This window comes from Hypanus sabinus, chromosome 17 (assembly GCF_030144855.1).
Source record: "Hypanus sabinus isolate sHypSab1 chromosome 17, sHypSab1.hap1, whole genome shotgun sequence".
Taxonomy (NCBI): Eukaryota; Metazoa; Chordata; class Chondrichthyes; order Myliobatiformes; family Dasyatidae; genus Hypanus; species Hypanus sabinus.
Genome location: NC_082722.1, coordinates 23,151,816 through 23,172,129, shown reverse-complemented (window position 1 = coordinate 23,172,129; position 20,314 = coordinate 23,151,816). Strand labels below are relative to the sequence as shown.

The 20,314-nt window shown below is 39.9% G+C and overlaps 1 protein-coding gene across 1 annotated transcript in view; it reads right to left on the bottom strand.

Moving 5' to 3' along the window:
• The window catches only part of pla2g15 (phospholipase A2, group XV), a 67,201-nt gene extending 47,611 nt beyond the window's left edge, over positions 1-19,590 (bottom strand). The window contains exon 1 of the mRNA XM_059992662.1: positions 18,521-19,590. Coding sequence (XP_059848645.1) covers positions 18,521-18,620 — 100 coding nt within the window. The 5' untranslated portion in view covers positions 18,621-19,590. The remainder of the gene's footprint in view (positions 1-18,520) is intronic.
• Between the last annotated feature and the right edge of the window lie 724 nt (positions 19,591-20,314).

Genomic DNA, 20,314 nt, shown 5'->3' with positions numbered 1-20,314 from the left:
CTGAATGCCTCCAATCCAGCTCTCAGCAGGTTTTGGATTTTATTATTCATCTAGGGCTTCTGATTGGGGAAAACACCGAACAATTTTGTGGACACACAATCATTCACAGGTGTTTTAATAAAATCTGTAACGACCCTGGTGTACTCATTCAGATCCTCAGACGACTTTGTGAACATGGTCCAGTCCACTGACTCAAGGCAATCCTGTAAACGTACCTCAGCCTCCCGTGACCACCTCTGGTTGTCTTGATCACTGGAGCCTTGTCTTCAGGCTCTGTCTGAATGCAGGTAGCAGGACTACAGCTGAATGATCCAACTTGCCAAAGTGCGGTCTCGAGAAGGAGTGATAGGCAGTGGCCCGGTCTGCAGGGACCTCTGGTGACCAGGTTACGTGCTGGTGGTAACTGGGCAGGCTTTTCTTCAAACAGGCCGTGTTAAAGTCACCGACTATAATTTGAAATGCATCGGGATGGGCTCTTTCTTGTTTACAGACAGCATCGTGCATTTTCACAAGTGCTTGTTGGAGGTATGTAAACTGCAGTCAGGATCACAGCTGAGGCAAGCAGAATGGTCTACATTTAATCGTTAGTAGCTCTAAGTCAGGGGATCAAGAAGTCGACATAACCCCAACGTCTGTGCACCAATGAGAATTGACTAAAAAGCATACGCCGTCACCCCTTTCCTTACCGGAATGTGAGGCTTGATCCACTCTGAAAATATTAAAACCTTCTGGTCCGATAGACGCATCCACGTGTTCAATGCTAACCAAGTCTCAATGCAATGAACAATTGAGATCTGCCTCTGATACAGCAGCCTTGCCCTGAGATCGTCAATCTTATTTTCAAACGACGGTACACTCGCTGACAAGGAGGTAGGCAGAGGAGGCCACACCCCACTGTGCTTCAGTCTAGTCCTTAAAAATATATCTCTTACAGATTTCCATTTTATGCAAAATACCACTTGCAGATCAGCTGGGGAATTAACTTTGTACCCAAGGTCAACTGTAGTTGGGGCCCGGTTCACTTACAATGGATCAGAAAGGCTGTAGACTCAAATTCTACTCTGAGCACAAGATTCCAGACTCCCGTCTCGGGGAAGTGACCATCACATGCAGCTATCTCCTGATGGAACTCTGAACCAAGCTCTGCCTGGCCTCTTGAGTGGAAGTAAATAACTTCCTGATAGAGTGGGAAGGGTTACTCTGGGCACCCTGGCTGTTACTCACTCCCCAATCAATACCAGTAAAAGAAGATTTCTGGTTAACCAGTTCACTGAAGTACCCAGGCTTGCAGCTGACACACAGGAAAATGCAGAACCCACCTGTTGCAGATTGAAAACTTGGGTACTAAATACAAAATGGGGACGCTCCAGCTTCCTGGCACTGTGTGATGTACAGCAGTCACTTTCGAGACCACTCCACAAGCGAAATGGCTGGAAAATTGTAGGCAAAGCCCCACCCCAAACTTTGCTTACTATCAGAACTTTCAAAATCATTTGGAACCTATTAAAAAAATTTCCTAAGCAAATGGAAAAATTTTAAAGAATTAAATCATTGATGCAAACACATCACCCCATTGCTTCAGAGGAGGGGACTCGCTATTCAACATCAGCTCAGACTAGATCAGGCATGGGCAAACTATGTCCCAGGGGCCATATGCAGCCCGTTAAGCTTTTTAATCCGGCCTGCAGAACTTGATGAAATTATATTAATAAACCTTGTTAACGTTTTTTCCCCGCAATTCTGGCGTTTTCCCAATAGATGACGCACTCTATATACATTGACCTTTGTTGAGGTGCAGTGTATTACTCCACATTTGCGCTTTACTCTTTGTTCGGCTCGACCTATTTGTGTGAACAGGTGTTCAGCGTCATGAACATCAACAAAGCCAGCCACAGATCCAAGTTAACTGACCAACACCTCAGATCCATCCTGAGAATCGCCACAACAAAACTAAATCCAGACTTTGATGCGCTGGCTAAAAAGGGAGACCAACAACACTGTTCCCACTGAAACTAAAAATAAGTTTCTTCATTGTGTTATGTAAAAAATGCATTTGAAAATATTTTTTTCAATAAGCCTTACATGTTACATGTCATTTCTGTTAAGTGATGGACATGAGTAGTGCGCAGTTGCACGTACGTTCTCAAAATAAAAAATGCGCTCCAGATCAAATAACGCGCTCCGCATACTGGCGCGCTGTCACTGTTCTCTCCTTGTGCTGGTCGTTGTTGAGTTTTGGCACAGGGGACAATTGAATAAGAAGGAGCAGGACAAGTAGACCTGCATCTCCTACCGTTTTTGAAATAAAGACAGTCAGGAGGAGAGTAATAATGATAATATCTTGAAGGATAACAGAATTTTCAGTGCTTTAAAATAATAACTGTTACTATTTAAAAAAGCTGTATTTTATTCATTTAATTTTCAGTGTTTTAAAAGTCATTTCAATAAATAACTAAATACCATGGGACTTCAAAGACAGATATTTTGTTGTAATGCATTTGTTCATTTTCAATTGAAATTAAAGCACATGTTTTCTACATATCCCAGGATATTTTATTTTCTCTTATGAGGTGTATTACCAAAACACTCCGTCCATCTGCTCCTGGTCCGGCCCCCCTGTCAAATTTTAGAACCCTTTGTGGCCCTCAAGTCAGAAAGTTTGCCCACCCCTGGACTAGACACAGGTACAGCAGCCAGGCGCTCTGCTAAATGTGGGGAATAGCGAGCAACGCTATGTGATGCAAGTATCCTAGAAATCATTGAAGCCCACCTGGCAAGTCAGAGACTCAGGGATCTGGAACTTCTCGATGCTAGGGTGCATGACAGAAATTCCCTGTGGAACTGCCATACTTCCCAACAATTTGTTAGCAAAGTTAACTTGTGAAAGCTGCTCAGCTTCCTGGAAGAGCGAATTACCGGTTGGGCGATGTTTGCGTTATCTATTGTCTGTAAAGGTACCAGATAAATAGCAATTTTCTTCTCCAAAACAATTGGATGGCTTACATCATCTTCTGAATAGGCAAGAAGCAATGACTTAGCTGGCATCACACACAAAATGCTGGAGAACCTAGCAGGTCAGGCATTATCTATGGAGAGGAATACACAGACCCTTCATCAGGACTTGGCCCTAAATGTCGACCATTTATTCCTCTTCATAGATGCTGGGTCTGTTGAGTTCTTCCAGCATTTTGTGTGTGTTGCTCTGGATTTCCAGCATCTGCAGAATCTTGTGTTTATGATTCTCTCTCTCACTCTGAGAGAGAGGAAGTTCACGTCCCCGAGATAAGCCAATAACAATTTGGAGATTTCCTTTTATAATAAACCACTGTTACACTGAAAAAGATGATTAGTGTGAAAGTATTATCACATTTCAGAGAGGAAGTCTCTTAAAGAAGCCCCGCTGGAGATTTTCACACATAACTCAGCACCCCGCCTCAGTGGGCTGAGTTAAGAATAATCTCTTCCCCCACCCCGTCCCCCCGCCATGTTCCGGCTTTCTAAGAAGGAATTTGTCTCACAGCCACACTTCCCAACCCTTACTGATGATTAGTTTAAATAATTCATTACAGGTTATATGTAAAAATACACGAATTGCACACATCGCATTGCTGGCATGTGACAAGTGCACACCTTGCTTAAAGTAAACACAAACTAAGACTTGCATCTCTCAGCTCTCGTTTTCCTTTGGATCCGTTGTTTGAAGTCACAAAACGTGACAATGCCCACAGTAAATTGATCCAATTTCTCTGACCATTTGATTTCCTTTAAGGAGCATGCAATGATGAGCATATTTCACAGACACCCGGAAGCAGCCAGTCACAAGACGGAAGTTCATGTGCTCCCTGGCATACTCCTATATTGTTCATAATGCAAAAGGGAAGCCAACTTGATTGGAACTTGCTACCAATTAATGGAAATTGAAACTGGACTCCTTTCTTTTCTGCTCACTATTACAGTGTGCAACACTGAAATATGTCACCAGTCTCCAGTTAGAGGTGAATAAATAAAGGCACCTCTTTCCTCCAGATTCAGATTCTAGGCAGCATAATAGTTTGGCGTGGACTAGATTGGCCGAAGGTCCTTTTTATTCTGCTAAACACAAGGTACACTGCAGATGCTGTGGTCAAATCAACATGTACAAACAAGCTGGAGGAACTCAGCAGGTCGGGCAACATCCGCGGAAATGAGCAGTCAACGTTTCGGGCCGAGACCCTTCGTCAGGGCTGAAGGGGGGGGGTCGGGGGCCCTATAAAGAAACTGGGGGGAGGGTGGCAAGGAGAAGGCTGGTGGGTGCCAGGTGAAAAACCAATCAGAGGAAAGATCAAGGAGTGGGGATAGGCAGGAAAGGTGAAGGAGGAATGTAAGGGGAAAGCACAATGGGTAGTAGAAGAAGGCAGAATCCTGAGAGAGGTGATAGGCAGTTAGAAGAGGAGGCAGAGTGAAATTGGAATGGTGGAAAGGAGAGGGAGGGAATTACCGGAAGTTGGAGAATTTGATGTTCATACCAAGGGGCTGGAGACTACCCAGGCAGTATATGAGGTGTTGCTCCTCCAACCTGAGTTTGGCCTCATCATGGCAGTAGAGGAGGCCATGTATAGACATATTGGAATAGGAATGAAAGGGAGAGTTGAAGTGGGTGGCAACCGGGAGATCCTGTCTGTTGTGGCAGACGGAGTGGAGGTGCTCAACGAAGTGGTCCCCCAACCTGCATCGGGTCTCGCCAATGTAGAGGAGGCTGCACCAGGAACACCGGATGCAATAGATGACCCCAACAGACTCACAGGTGAAGTGTTGCCTCAGCTGGAAGGACTGTTTGGGGCCCTGAATGGTGGTAAGAGAGGAGGTGTAGGGACAGGTGTAGCATTTGTGCTTACAGGGATAAGTGGAGTCAGCTGGAGACGCTCATGGAGTGAGTACCGTTTTGGATTCGCTCCATAACTTTTACTTTTTTTAACCTTTGATCACCCTTATTCAGCTTATTTTTACCTATACCGAAAGTTTCTTTATTCTTTTTCTTTGGATTTACTGCCAAGAGTTTGTTGTGAACTTTTGATGATATGCAAACAGAAATGTCTCTCAGGTCTAAGGGACGGGATCCCGGACGTAATCCGAACGGTAACGGAAAAAAGCAGGCTCCGACACAACAAACACCATTAACTTTTGAATTGTTTATGGAGGTTTTGAATCAAAAATTTGCTGAACTACAACAATTTTTTAAAGAAGATATAAAGGCTTTTCAAGAGTACATGGTTAAGACGGATTTAGTAATTAAACAGCAACAAGCTCTTATTGCGTCTCTGCAAGAAGCTCGGAAGCGAGATTTGACTATTGGAAAACTGCAACCGGATTTAATTTCGACCATTAAGCTGATGGAAGCCCTTAAAGCCAAGAGTGACGATTTTGAGAATCGCTCCAGAAGACAGAACGTACGTATACTTGGTCTTCCAGACGGCATAGAAAAAGATGATCCTTTGAAATATTTTGCTCAACTTTTAAAAGAAGCGTTTCCGACAATTTTCCCGAATAACCCCCCTTTATTGGATCGGGCACATAGAATTCGGCGTCGATCACTGAGTGTTACAGACAAACCTTCGGTGATAATTGTCCGGTTCCATTATGTACATGACAAAGAACAAGTTATAAGAGCAGCTCGTCGACTAGGAATGATTAAAATCAAAGATTTTTCCTTCCGCCTGATCGAAGATTTTAGTTCAGATCTTTTAAAAAGAAGGCTTCTTTTTAAACCGTTGATGGCTGAATGTTATGAGAAAAATCTGAAAACTGCGCTTCTATACCCTGCGAAGCTTCGAATTTCTCCGTCGAATGCTCCACGACAAGTTTTCCTTTCAACTTCAGAAGTGAGAAAATATCTGGAGGAGAACTTCCCTACTGCTACAGACACCAGTCTTTAATAAATGAATGATTCTGATCGTATAAGATGGTTTTCGATCTCTTAAACCAGAATTATAATCTGGTTATTGGTGTAGGTTCATCCTACACTTTATACTCAAGTTAAAGTGTGTTTGCGTCATGTTAATTGTTTTGCCTTATACACTTTAATCATTTAACTACATACTTGTCTATTAACTTTGTTCCTTCGAAGGTATATTTTTAATTCTTTGAAGGTAAATTTTTCCTTGATTAAGATGGTGGTTTTTTGGAAAAGATTTTTGGTTTTGCTTAAGATGGCATTATGTTTATATTTTTCGTGTTTCTTCTAGACAAGGCATCGCTTATCTCAGCTTAAATATTTTTTGTTTTGTCTGGGCCAGAGCCCGAGTTATAATTGTTTTTAGTGATTATATTTTTATTCTTTTTACAACTAACTATACTTAGAAATATGGTTTTTATTATAGCGATTTTATTTTTAAAGTCGGGGTGATTCTTTTATATATATCCTTTTTATATGGAGTGTTCTTCAGCTGACATGGGGGTAGGATTAGTCTTACTTTTTCTCTTTTTAAGTCATATTTTGGCTTTTTCTCTTTTTCTCGGGGGGTGGGGGGATGGTCTGTTTTCTAATTCTATTTTTTTTGTACCAGTTTGTGTTAGTTTTTTTATTCGGGCTGTTTTTGAACTTCAAATATGTCTGTGTTGTCGTCACTTCCGGGTCTTCTCACTACTTTAGTTCCTCTTCCGGGTGCATGAGTTTATAAGTTGGTTAACCCTTTCTATACCAAAGGGTTGATTATAGAATTATGGCTCAGACCATTAATTTTGTGTCTTGGAATACTAATGGTTTAAATCATCCAATTAAACGAAAGAAGATTTTCAAAGTATTCCAAAGACTTAATGCTCATATCATTTTTGTACAAGAAACTCATGTGGGGAGGGAGGACAAATTTCGTTTTTTTAGATTTTGGCGGGGTCAACAGTATCATGCAAATTCGAATGCTAAAGTAAAAGGAGTTTCAATTTTTATTGACTCCTCTATTTCATTTGTTCAATATGATATTTTTTCGGATCCGAATGGCAGATTTTTGTTAATTACGGGTTTACTTTGTAATAAAAAGGTTGCTTTGGTTAATGTTTATGCTCCAAATGTGGATTGTCCTGACTTTTTTAAGTCTTTATTTACTTCTTTACCCAATCTAAACGAATATAAGTTAATAATGGGTGGTGACTTTAATTGTTGTTTAAATCCTCTGATGGATAAATCTTTATCTATTCAGACTTTACCTAATAAGTCGGCCACTTGTATTAACTCCTTTTTGACTGACAATGGAGTTTTTGATGTTTGGAGATTTCGGCATTCTAATGACAAAGAGTTTTCTTTTTTCTCACATGTTTATCACTCTTATTCAAGAATTGATTATTTTTTTGTAGACTCTTGTTTTATTCCATTGGTAATCGGTTGTAACTATGATATTATAGCTATCTCTGATCATGCTCCGTTATTACTTCCTATGAAATTTACGGATACAGCTTTTAATGCTAGACAATGGCGATTTGACTCTACCTTGTTGCAAGACTCTGACTTTATTAAATTTATGGAGGAGCAGATCGACTTCTTCTTCTCAACTAATTCTACAGATGATATTTCCTGCGGAACACTTTGGGACACTTTTAAAGCTTATATACGTGGACAGATTATTTCTTATTCTGTTGGTTTGAGGAAACGTATCAAGATGGAAACTCTTTTATTGGTTGATAAAATTAAAGAGATTGATAAGAAATATTCGATTGCTCCTAGTAAGGAGCTTTACAAACAAAGGGTTGAACTTCAAATGGAACATAGTTTATTACTTACATCCTCGATTGAAAATCAATTAATGAAAACTAAATCTGATTTTTATATACATAGTGATAAATCTGGTAAACTGTTAGCTAGTCAATTGAAGAATGCTCTGGTTAAACGTCAAATCACTAAGATTGGTCAGCAGAATGGGAATCTGACAGTTAATCATGATGAGATAAATAAGGCATTTCAAGATTTCTATACCTCCCTGTATCAATCTGAATTTCCTCAAGATTATAATACCATGTCTGATTTTCTGGGGAAATTAAATTTTCCAAGGTTATCATCTGATGATCTTTTGATATTGGATACTCCTATTACGGATGTAGAAATTAAAGGGGCTATTTCCTCAATGAATTCTGGGAAAGCACCGGGTCCAGATGGTTATACAGTTGAATTTTTAAATTTTTTTTCCGCTACTCTTTCCCCTTGGTTAGGTAAGGTTTTTGAGGAGGCCATTAGATTAGGGAATTTGCCACAATCTTTTTATAGAGCTTCCATTTCTCTAATATTGAAGAAAGATAAAGACCCTACTAATTGTGCTTCTTATAGACCTATATCTTTATTGAATGTAGACTCCAAGATTTTTTCTAAGTTACTGGCATCTAGATTGGAGAAGGTATTACCCAAAATTATTTCAGATGATCAAACTGGCTTTATTAAAAATCGTTATTCTTTTTTTAACATTAGGAGATTGTTGAATATTGTTTATACTCCCTCACATGATACTTCAGAATGCGTGATTTCATTAGATGCGGAGAAAGCATTTGACAGAGTTGAATGGCCTTACTTATTTAATGTGTTGGAGAAATTTAATTTTAGTCCGATATTTATATCATGGATTAAATTGATTTATCATACTCCAGTAGCCTCAGTGGTTACCAATAATCAAAGATCTCCCTTTTTTCGCCTATTTCGGGGCACTAGACAGGGATGTCCTCTTAGTCCATTACTATTTAACATTGCCTTAGAACCTTTGGCAATTGCCATCAGACAATCACAGGATATTTTGGGTATTAATCGTGGGACAGATATTCATAAGTTATCTTTGTATGCAGATGATTTATTACTATTCATTTCTAACCCAGAGAAATCCATTCCAGCAGTTTTATCATTATTGGCTCAATTTAGTGAGTTTTCTGGGTATAAGTTAAATCTTAATAAAAGTGAATTGTTTCCATTAAATAAACGGGTCCCAATTTATGGAAATTTACCCTTTAAATTAGTTAATGACTCTTTTACTTATTTAGGGATCAAAATTACAAAGAACCATAAAGATTTATTTGGATTTAATTTTTTACCATTAATTGATCAGATTAAAGGTTTGTTTACTAAGTGGTCACCTTTGTCTCTATCTCTAATAGGCAGGATTAATGCTAATAAGATGGTTATTTTACCTAAGTTTTTATATATTTTTCAAGCGATACCAATTTTTATCCCGAAATCTTTTTTTACTAATGTTGACTCTAAAATTTCTTCATATATATGGCAGTATAAAAATCCCAGGTTAGGTAAAACATATTTACAGAAGACAAAAAAGTAAGGCGGGTTAGCATTACCTAATTTCAGATTTTACTATTGGGCAGCTAATATTAGATATTTGTTATGCTGGTTGAAAGATGGGGGTGGATCTTTTGGCCCTTGTTGGGTGAGTTTAGAAACTAAATCGGTATCAGCTTATGCTTTGGGTTCTATTTTAGGGACTTCTCTCCCTTTTGCTCTTTCTAAATTGCCGAAACGAATTGACAACCCGATAGTTAAACATACATTGCGTATATGGTTTCAATTTCGGAGATTTTTTGGGTTGACTCAATTCGTTTTAAATAGTCCTATTGTATCTAATTGTTTTTTTCACCCTTCCATTATAGATCAAGCTTATTCAGCTTGGAAAACTAAGGGATTACTAAGATTTTCTGATTTATTTTCTGATTTATTTTTAGATAATTGTTTCATGTCTTTTGAACAATTATCCAACTTGCCGAGATTTCATTTTTTTAGATATTTACAGATTAGACATTTTTTAAGTTCTGTACTCTCTACGTTTCCAAATTTTGTGCCTTCAGATACTTTGGAGAGTTTATTTGAATTAGACCCTTTTCAAAAAGGGCTTATTTCAAAACTTTATAATATAATTATGAAGATACGTTCAGAGCCCCTTTATAAGACCAAACAGGATTGGGAAAGAGAGCTTAGTTTTAGTATTTCTAGTGAGAATTGGGATAGAATTCTTCAATTAGTTAATACATCATCGTTATGTGCCAAACATTCACTAATACAACTTAAGTTTGTACATAGGGCCCATATGTCCAAGGATAAATTAGCTCATTTTTACTCTCATATAAGTCCTATTTGTGATAGATGTCATTCTGAAATTGCGCCTTTAACTCACATGTTTTGGTCGTGTTCATTTTTGGAGAAATATTGGAAAGATATTTTTGATATTATTTCTGCGGTTTTGAATATTGATTTACAACCTCATCCTATTACCGCAATTTTTGGTTTACCAATGTTAGATTCACAGCATTTATCTTCTTCAGCCCGTCGAATGATTGCATTTCTAACTCTGATGGCTAGAAGATCTATATTGTTGAATTGGAAAGAAATTGATCCTCCCACTGTATTTAATTGGTTCTCTCAAACTATGTTATGTTTAAATTTAGAAAAAATTAGAAGTGGTACTTTTGAGACTTCTATTAAATTTGAAAAGTTATGGAGACCATTTATTCAACATTTTCATATGATGTAATATGACCCTGTGCCAAGTACATTTGATTTCCCAGCTTTTAGCTTATGTATTTTGAGAGGACCGGAAGTGACGGCATTGATGAATACTTATTTTTGTGAGATATTATAAACAGCCCACTTTTTTTTTTCTTCTCTTTTGTTTGTTTTTTTTTCTTTTATATTACTTATTAGTTATAGTTATTAGATTAGATTAGTTAGTTTTGCATTATATAAATTTTTTTTTGTTTTTTTTTCTTTCTTTTTTCTGTTTTTTTATATTATACATTATGAAATATTTAGATTTACTATGTCCATACATATATCTTATGGCTTATGTCTTGGTAAACTCATTTATATTGTAACTATTATGTATGTTTTTTTTCATATGTAATGGAATGTGTATGTTGGTAATTTCTTTATCAATATATCATCTGTATTCTGTCCATATTACTAATATTAATAAAAAGATTTAGAAAGAAAGAAAGGGATAAGTGCCAGGTGGGAGATCATGGATTGATACCTGGAAATATGATGTTGTAGCTATTAGTGAAACATGGTTGCAGGAGGGGTGTGATTGGCAACTGAATATTCCTGGATTTCGTTGCTTCAGGTGTGATAGAATCGGAGGGACAAGAGGGGGAGGTGTTGCGTTGCTTGTCAGAGAAAATATTACAGCGGAGCTCTGGCAGGATAGATTAGAGGACTCGTCCAGGGAGGCTATTTGGGTGGAATTGAGGAATGGGAAAGGTGTCGTAACACTTATAGCGTGTATTGTAGACCACCTAATGGGGAGCAAGAATTGGAGGACCAAATTTGTAAGGAGATAGCAGATGTTTGTAGTAAGCACAAGATTGTGATTGTGGGAGATTTTAATTTTCCACACATAGACTGGGAAGCCCATACTGTAAAAGGGCTGGATGGTTTGGAGTTTGTAAAATGTGTGCAGGATAGTTCTTTGCAGCAATACATAGAGGTACCGACTAGAAAAGGGGCAGTGTTGACTCTCCTGTTAGGGAATGAGATAGGTCAGGTGACAGAGGTATGTGTTGGGGAACACTTCGGGTCCAGTGATCACAATACCATTAGTTTCAATATAATTATAGAGAAGGATTGGACTGGACCCAGGGTTGAGATTTTTGATAGGAGAAAGGCTAACTTTGAGGAGATGCGAAAGGATTTAGAAGGAGTGGACTGGGACAATTTGCTTTATGGGAAGGATGTAATAGAGAAATGGAGGTCATTTAAAGGTGAAATTTTGAGGGTACAGAATCTTTATGTTCCTGTTAGGTTGAAAGGAAAGGTTAAAAGTTTGAGAGAGCCATGGTTTTCAAGGGATATTGGAAACTTGGTTAGGAAAAAGAGAGATATCTACAATAAATATAGGCAGCATGGAGTAAATGAGGTGCTGGAGGAATATAAAGAATGTAAAAAGAAAGGAATTAGAAAAGCTAAAAGATACGAGATTGCTTTGGCAAGTAAGGTGAAAATAAATCCAAAGGGTTTCTACAATTATATTAATAGCAAAAGGATAGTGAGTGGACAGCTATGTGTGGAGCCAAAAGAGATGGGGAAGATTTTGAACAATTTTTTCCCCCCATCAGTATTCACTAAGGAGAAGGATATTGAATTGTGTAAGGTAAGGGAAACAAGTAAGGTAGTTATGGAAACTATGATGATTGAAGAAGAGGAAGTACTAGAGCTTTTAAAGAATATAAAAGTGGATAAGTCTCCAGGTCCTGACAGGATTATCCTTAGGACCTTGAGGGAAGTTACCGTAGAAATAGCAGGGGCTCTGACAGAAATATTTCAAATGTCATTAGAAACAGGGATGGTGCTGGAGGATTGGCATATTGCTCATGTGATTCCATTGTTTAAAAAGGGTTCTAAGAGTAAATCTAGCAATTATCAGCCTGTAAGTTTGATGTCAGTGGTGGGTAAATTAATGGAAAGCATTCTTAGAGATGGTATATATAATTATCTGGATAGACAGGGTCTGATTAGGAACAGTCAACATGGATTTGTGCGTGGAAGGTCATGTTTGACAAATATTATTGAATTTTTTTTTTAAGAGGTTACTAGGAAAGTTAATGAGGGTAAAGCAGTGGATGTTGTCTACAAGTAAGGCCTTTGACAAAGTTCCACACGGAAGGTTAGTTAGGAAGGTTCAATCGTTAGGTATTAATATTGAAGTAGTAAAATGGATTCAACAGTGGCTGGATGGGAGATGCCAGAGAGTAGTGGTGGATAACTGTTTGTCAGGTTGGAGGCCGGTGACTAGTGGTGTGCCTCAGGGATCTGTACTGGGTCCAGTGTTGTTTGTCATATACATTAATGATCTGGATGATGGGGTGGTAAATTGGATTAATAAATATGCAGATGATATTAAGATAGGTGGTGTTGTGGATAATGAAGTAGGTTTTCAAAGCTTGAAGAGAGATTTAGGCCAGTTAGAAGAGTGGGCTGAATGATGGCAGATGGAGTTTAATGTTTCCAAGTGTGAGGTGCTACATTTCGGTAGGAATAATCAAAATAGGACATACATGGTAAATGGTAGGGCATTGAGGAATGCAGTAGAACAGAGTGATCTAGGAATAATGGTGCATAGTTCCCTGAAGGTGGAATCTCATGTGGATAGGGTGGTGAAGAAAGCTTTTGGTATGCTGGCCTTTATAAATCAGAGCATTGAGTATAGGAGTTGGGATGTAATGTTAAAATTGTACAAGGCATTGTTGAGGCCAAATTTGGAGTATTGTGTACAGTTCTGGTCACCAAATTATAGGAAAGATGTCAACAAAATAGAGTACAGAGGAGATTTACTAGAATGTTACCTGAGTTTCAGCACCTAAGTTACAAGGAAAGGTTGAACAAGTTAGGTCTTCATTCTTTGGAGTGTAGAAGGTCGAGGGGGGACTTGATAGAGGTATTTAAGATTATGAGGGGGATAGATAGAGTTGACGTGGATAGGCTATTTCAATTGAGAGTAGGGGAGATTCAAACAAGAGGACATGAGTTGAGAGTTCAGGGGTAAAAAGTTTAGGGGTAACACAAGGGGGAATTTCTTTACTCAGAGTGGTAGCTGTGTGGAATGAGCTTCCAGTAGAAGTGGTAGAGGCAGGTTCGATTTTGTCATTTAAAAAAAAATGGATAGTTATATGGACAGGAAAGGACTGGAGGGTTATGGGCTGAGTGCAGGTAGGTGGGACTAGGTGAGATTAAGTGTTCAGCACGAACTAGAAGGGCCAAGATGGCCTGTTTCCGTGCTGTAATTGTTATATCATTATATGGGTTTTCCATCTCAGTGTCAACCCCCACTGTGCTCCAGGGTAGAGGAGTCCAGATTCAGAAACCGTCCAACTGAAGATCCTAAACGGCCTACATTTTCTCACTGTGGTCTCTGATCCTCAGCAAAGACAATGAACTCCTCACACCCTTTAAGAACTTTTTGATGACATTTGTGGGTCACTTGATCAGTGGGGACTGGTTGAGCAAAAGGACCTGAGACCGTGTTGTATAATTCTTAAGACCATCTCCTCTTCTAACCTCTGGAGTGTACTGCCCTAGTCTACTCTCTCTCCTCATAAGGCATCCTTGAAACCACTTCCTCTCTGATGAGTGAGTACATGCTTTCTGATTAACAGTGGCACTGGATGCCCACGTAGCATAAATATTTAATTCCCAGAACTAATCCCCCTCACTGCAACAAAAAAAGAGGAATGTTAAATTTGCAAAGGGCAGCAGAAACTGGGAAACTGACAAGCAGCAATACAAGTCAACCTTGCTGAGAATGATTCAAAAGGAAATGTAAAATGCTTTCTCCACTTCTTCCTGGCACTTATAAATATAGCAGAGCTGCAAGAGGACAAAGTAACAGCACTTTATCCACACTGTGACCACAAATTTCACACAGCAAGACGTTTCATACTCAAATTCTTTTAAAATATATTCTGGTGACAATTCAGTGAAAAATACCCAGCTGTTATTCTATCGTGAAACACATCAATATTAGTCCTTTCTCTTAATGAAACAGTCTTTCCCCAAACACCATTAAATCTAAGCAAGACTTGATTCATTTAGTTTATCATCACAATCACTGTGTGCCAAATTGTGTTTATAAAGTTTGGACTTCAGGAAGAGCAAGATGAGGGAACACAAACCAATCCTCAGAGGAATCAGAAGTGGACCGTGTGAGCAATTTCAAATTTCTGGGTGTCAATATCCGAGGATCAAACCTAAATGTAAGATATTGATGCAGCTACAAAGAAGGCAAACCAGTGGCTATGTTCCATTAGGGGTTTGAGGAGATTCCGTTTGTCAACCAAAATACTCAAAAACTTCTACAGAAGGTACTGCAGAGAACATTCTGACTGGCTCCATCACTGTTTGGTATAGGGTGGGGGCTACTGCACAAGATCGAAATAAGTTGCAGAAACTTATAAAATTAGTCAGCTCCATCATGGGTACTGGCCTCCATGGTATCCAAGACATGATCAAGGAGCAGTGCTTTAGGAAGGCAGCATCCATCATTAAGGATCCCCACCACTAAGAGAACATGCTCTCCACACCGTTACTGTTGGGAAGGAGGTACAGAAGCCTGAAGGCATGTGCTCAGAGATTCAAAAATAACTTCTTCCCCTCTGCCATTTGGTTTTTAAAATGGACATCAAACCCATGAACACTACCTTACTACATTTTATTTCTACTTTCTTGCACTACTTATTTTAACTATAGAAATAAATATATATATATATTAGTTAATGTAATGCAAGTTTTTCCTCATATTTATCACACATTTCATTGTACTGCTGCCATAAAAGGTTAGCAAATTGCACAATATATGCTGGTGATATTAATTCTGATTTGGAACTAATTAATCATTTCTGAAACATACAACTACTCTTGCAATGCAGCCAAATATTCTAGTCAATTTGCATACCAGACCCCACATTCAGCAACTTTGGTCAGTTTCTATGCTCTCTCTGACCCAGTACAGAGGACAAAAGTGTAGCAAAAAGTTTGTTGCTGCTCTTCAAAAAGAAAAAAAAAGGAGGCTGCGATTTTTTTAACATTCACCCAGGCCTCTTTAGTGAAGCAATTAAAATCTCATCAGAAAGATGAGGTATCAGTCTACATGACACTGCCTAAGTTAATATGTCATTCTAAATTAGGTGCTCCAGTCCGACTGGGTCACTGACACAAAAGATGACTTCAAGATAGTTCTGCATTTACCAATTTTTCACTCATTTCTATATATTTAGCAGATGACTTGCACTAATAGTCAAACAAACAAGAATAAAAACTCTACCCACAAGGTTCTTTCTCATGAGGTAAAGTCCACTGATTGCCCAGCCAAACTTACAGCTAGCATCCGTTAGATAATGCATCACAGTATAACGTGAAGTTGAAAAAGTACTTGTGGATACGTTGGCAGTATCAATCAAAATAGGAAATAGGGAAGTGGCCGAGGTCCTATTATGGAAGACATCACGGTTAAAGAACTTTAACCAGGGATCTAATGAAGGTGGAGATTTTAAAATAATTTATAGAAATTTAAAAAAAAGTTGCACTGTTAAAAAATAGAGATGGTGGACACAATGATGATCTTCCAAAATTTTGAGTATCCCATGCATACAAAAATTTTACTGCTTTTCAAGAAAGCAAGGCAAGACAGTGTTGGATTGGGAGTGTAGAACTACTATTTTTTTCTTAGAGTTTAGCTTTCCTATGTTTGCTTGAAGTTTATATAACCTACAGGTATACACATACAACTGTTCAGTGAATTGTCCAATAATTAAAATATACTTATTCCTATATTTTTCCTCAAAACTTCTTAGCTTTCAGTACCAGGTGTCATGCAACTTGAATCTGGATCTTTTGGTTGTTTTTTCCCTTGTTCTCTCCACTCTCTCATTTGTTTTTCCACTCTTGTCACATTTAATAACATAGCTGTAAGCAACAAGTCTTAAGCCTCATTCTTAATTTCCAAAGAGCTTTTGAGTCAAAGTATCAGGATCCAACAATAGAAGCAGGTTGGCCTGACAGCAGGTGTCAGAAAAAAGTTGGAATCTATTAGTAGGGAAGTGACAGCAGATGTTAGGGAGTCAGCGTGAGCAACTGCGTGTGGAAAGTCAGAAGGAACGGAGAAGCATCATCTAAATAAAATCTACGATGCAAGATCATGGACCTATATTCAAACGTTATAATTCCAAACATTACTTGAGGAAGGCCCATACATGATCCTGCTGGCAAGTTTTAATTCCTTCATGCATCCCCAATGCAGTCATCACAAAACTATGAAAGTGAAATCTAATACGAGATTTTCCTGCGGATGTCTAGTGTGCTAGCTACAAGGGCAAGCTAATAGATGTAGACTTGGATTTTCAAAATGTATTCGATAAGCTGTACACTAAAGATCATTGTACACATGGTCCAAAGGTAATATTTGGTAAATGGACAGGAAGTTGGAATAAGTGGCATTGTGGCTTAGTAGTTTAAGACATCCATGTAATTAGGGCATCACTGATGAGGGCAGCACCAATTCAATCAGCATTCATTGTCCAATTTAAGTTGCCCCCAAGACAAGTACCTTGTCAGGCCATGTGCAAGGATGGTTACAAACACAAGAAATAGTGGAATTGGGCAACTAAACCCACTGCACCTGTGTCTCTATTCAACAACATCACATCTAGTCTTCTTCGTTCGACTCTCCTGCACCAACCTCACGTCGCTGATTCACCGGCAGTCTAAAAGATCTATTTATTGTTCTCTCTAGAACAGGGGTTCCCAACCTGGAGTCCCCAGACCCCTTGGTTAATGGTAAGCCTCCATAGCATAAAAAAGTTTGGGCAGTCCAACTCTAGAATACACCCCTGCAAAACAGCCTCCGCTGCATTCCCGTGCAGTGAAGAAGTTTCTTCACAATTCTGTCCCAAGTGGCTGATTTCTCATTTTCAGACCATGATACTTGGCTCCAGACACTGGTGCCTGGGTAAGGGCACCAGGTTATCTCCCCCAAAATGAAGGTACAGTACTGAATCAGTCGATAGCTGATTACAATTGTCCTACACATTTCAGTCTCATGACATTACTTCAGGAAGTGCACCCCTGGTGTCCTGACCACCTGGTGGTCTTTGGTGAAAGACCACCAAAACTCTACATCGATGACTGCAGTCTCTCAGCGCGACTATTCCCACTTTGCTCCATTACCACCGAGACTGATTGCAAAGCACGTCGGGACTCATCCAGAATCGAGTCATGGGACCAGGAAACTGCTGGAAGAGTCCCGTCGCGAATCACGCGGTCGATTCCTGGGATGGCAAGGGTGAGATTACATAAAACCAAACCCATACTCTCCTGTTCAGACAGACGAGAGGTTCTCCCCACCGCCGCCTCACACTATCCGGTAAAGTGCTTGGAGAAGTGAATGAAACAAACACAGGGTTCGTACTTCTAGAAACCCTTGTAAACATTATGCCCACAAGAAAATTATTGTCCTGACGAAGGGTCTCGGCCCGAAACTTTGACTGCTCAGTTAAACGGAGGCTGCCCGACCTGCTGAGTTCACCCAGCGTGTTTGTATGAGTTGATTTGACCACAGCATCTGCAGCATACTGTGAAGCTCAGGGTTGTACTTTGATAATAAAATTTACTTGGAACTTTACACGCACTAGGGAGTTGAGGAAATGAGCGAGATCACAAGCACGGGGAGCCACGACTCCCCTGGACCCGTCCTGATAAAATCCTAAATCAGAGCCGAGGGGGGGAGAGAGCATCGGGACAACATTATTTAAAACCGGCGGCACAACTCCAGAAACATCCAATGTCAGATCCAAGGAAAACACACTGAAGGCTGGAGTGTTTGCTCGCACACCATGTTCAAATATCCAAATAACACCAGGGAAGGCATTTACCAAACTCGATCTCGCGTCACGTTGAAAAGGAAAGAGCAGCTCAGAACCAAATCTTTTAAAAAAATATATAAACAGACGGCGGTTTGTGTTATTTGATAAACTGGAGGGACGGTCCCGAGAAATTGTGAAAATACAAAGCCGCGGCACTCACCCAGCACCACGGGCGGTCTGGTCGCATTGAACTTGTCCCCGCAGCCGGCGGGGAGGGCAGCCGCCAGCAGAGAGAGGAAGAGGCAGAGGTTGGGGACCATTGCCCGGCTCTCATCACCCAGGCGACGGACGCGGGGAGCGAGCACTGTTGCTATGGGCCCGGCCCGGCCCGGCCCGGCGAGGCGCAGGGGGACGTCGCCAGGCCTCGCCGCCGATCGAACCCGTGGCGCGGCGCCGCCCCCGGGATGACGGCGCTCGGCGTCTGCGGACAAACCTTCGCAAGGCAAGAAGAGCTCGCCCAGATATCACTGACCCAAACCTAAGATGTCAACGGGCCATTTCCTGGATGCGGCCCGACCTCTAGCGTTGTGCGTGTTGCTCCAGGTTCTGGCATCTGCAGTCTGGCGTGGTCAGTCAACAGAAAATAAACCGAAGCGTTTCTTTCACAACTAATAGTAGAAATGATCAAAGTGCAGTACACGGTTACATGCGTGCAAAGTATGCCATTGCACTTCGGTGGATGTGACAAATTAATCGGAATCTCTTACAAAGCCATAAAATGCTGGCCAGACAGATCTGTAGAAAGGAGCGGTTAATTACTCCTGGTTGCAGACTCGTGGTCATAAATGAAAAGACAGCAATCTGGTTTTGTGCTGTTGCTTATGATTAGTGAAAATATGCATTAGTCAGCAAGACCAAGGAGCTGATTTGAGACTTTAGGAGAAGGTCCATGAGCCAGTCCTCATCGGAGGATCAGAGGTGGAGGAGGGTTGGTTACTTTAAATTGCTAGGCCGTTCACTGATTCTATTATAGTTACTGTTCTATAGACTTGTTGAAGATGCTGGCCCACAGGAAGATGCATCTCTGGGTTGTACTGTATATGGTGACATGTACGTACTTTGATAATAGAATTTATTTATAACTGTGAAAAGTAGAAAATGCAGGGAAACACTTAGCCTGTGGAATAAGACGCAGTTAACCTCTCAGATTAAAGACACTTTCTCAGAACTTTTTTATTACACTTTTGAGAAACTGGGAAATTGAGAGTGCTGGCACAGATGGGATGAGGCCTGGGCTAGATCAGCTGAGAATGGCAGGGAAGGCTTGAGGGGCCCAGTGCTGGATTTCACCTGGGTCTTATTTACAACCCTCTGGTCACAAGCTGCTAACTCACATTAAGGCCTATCTGGTTTCAGACCATTGCTCAATCTGGCCAACATTGTGCACTCTTATCTTCTTTAATCACGTTTTGTGCAGCACCTTATTAGAGACCTTCCAAAGGTCCAAGAGCACCACAATTAACTGGTTTGTCCTTATCCATTCTTCCAATAAAAACTTTAAATTGTTCCAACAGAATAGTTAAACACAAATTCCCCTAATTTCCTGTTAACAGTCCCCCCCCCCCCCACTCCCCCGTGATCTCTTTCCATGTTGTGACTTTCCTGGGGTCATTGTGTTAATGTTCAGAAGATGTACGTTGCAAACAAGACTAATTTCCATTTGAGCCCATGAAAATTTATGTAGAATTTATTGCCACTTACAAAAGTAATGTAAAGCGCTATTGGATGTCCTGAGATTCAGAAAAAGTGCCTTACAAATACAGGCTGCTATAAATGCAAAACTACTTTAGTATTTATGTTTGCTTCAGTATCATATAATGGACTTGATATCAAGCATGGAGATCATGGAATAAAAGGGACATGAAAACATGGACCTCCAAGAGGACCACGACTTTGCCGTGGTTTGGAGGCTTGTGTGCCTCAATGACTTGGAGGGCTATGTTGGCTGGAGCCA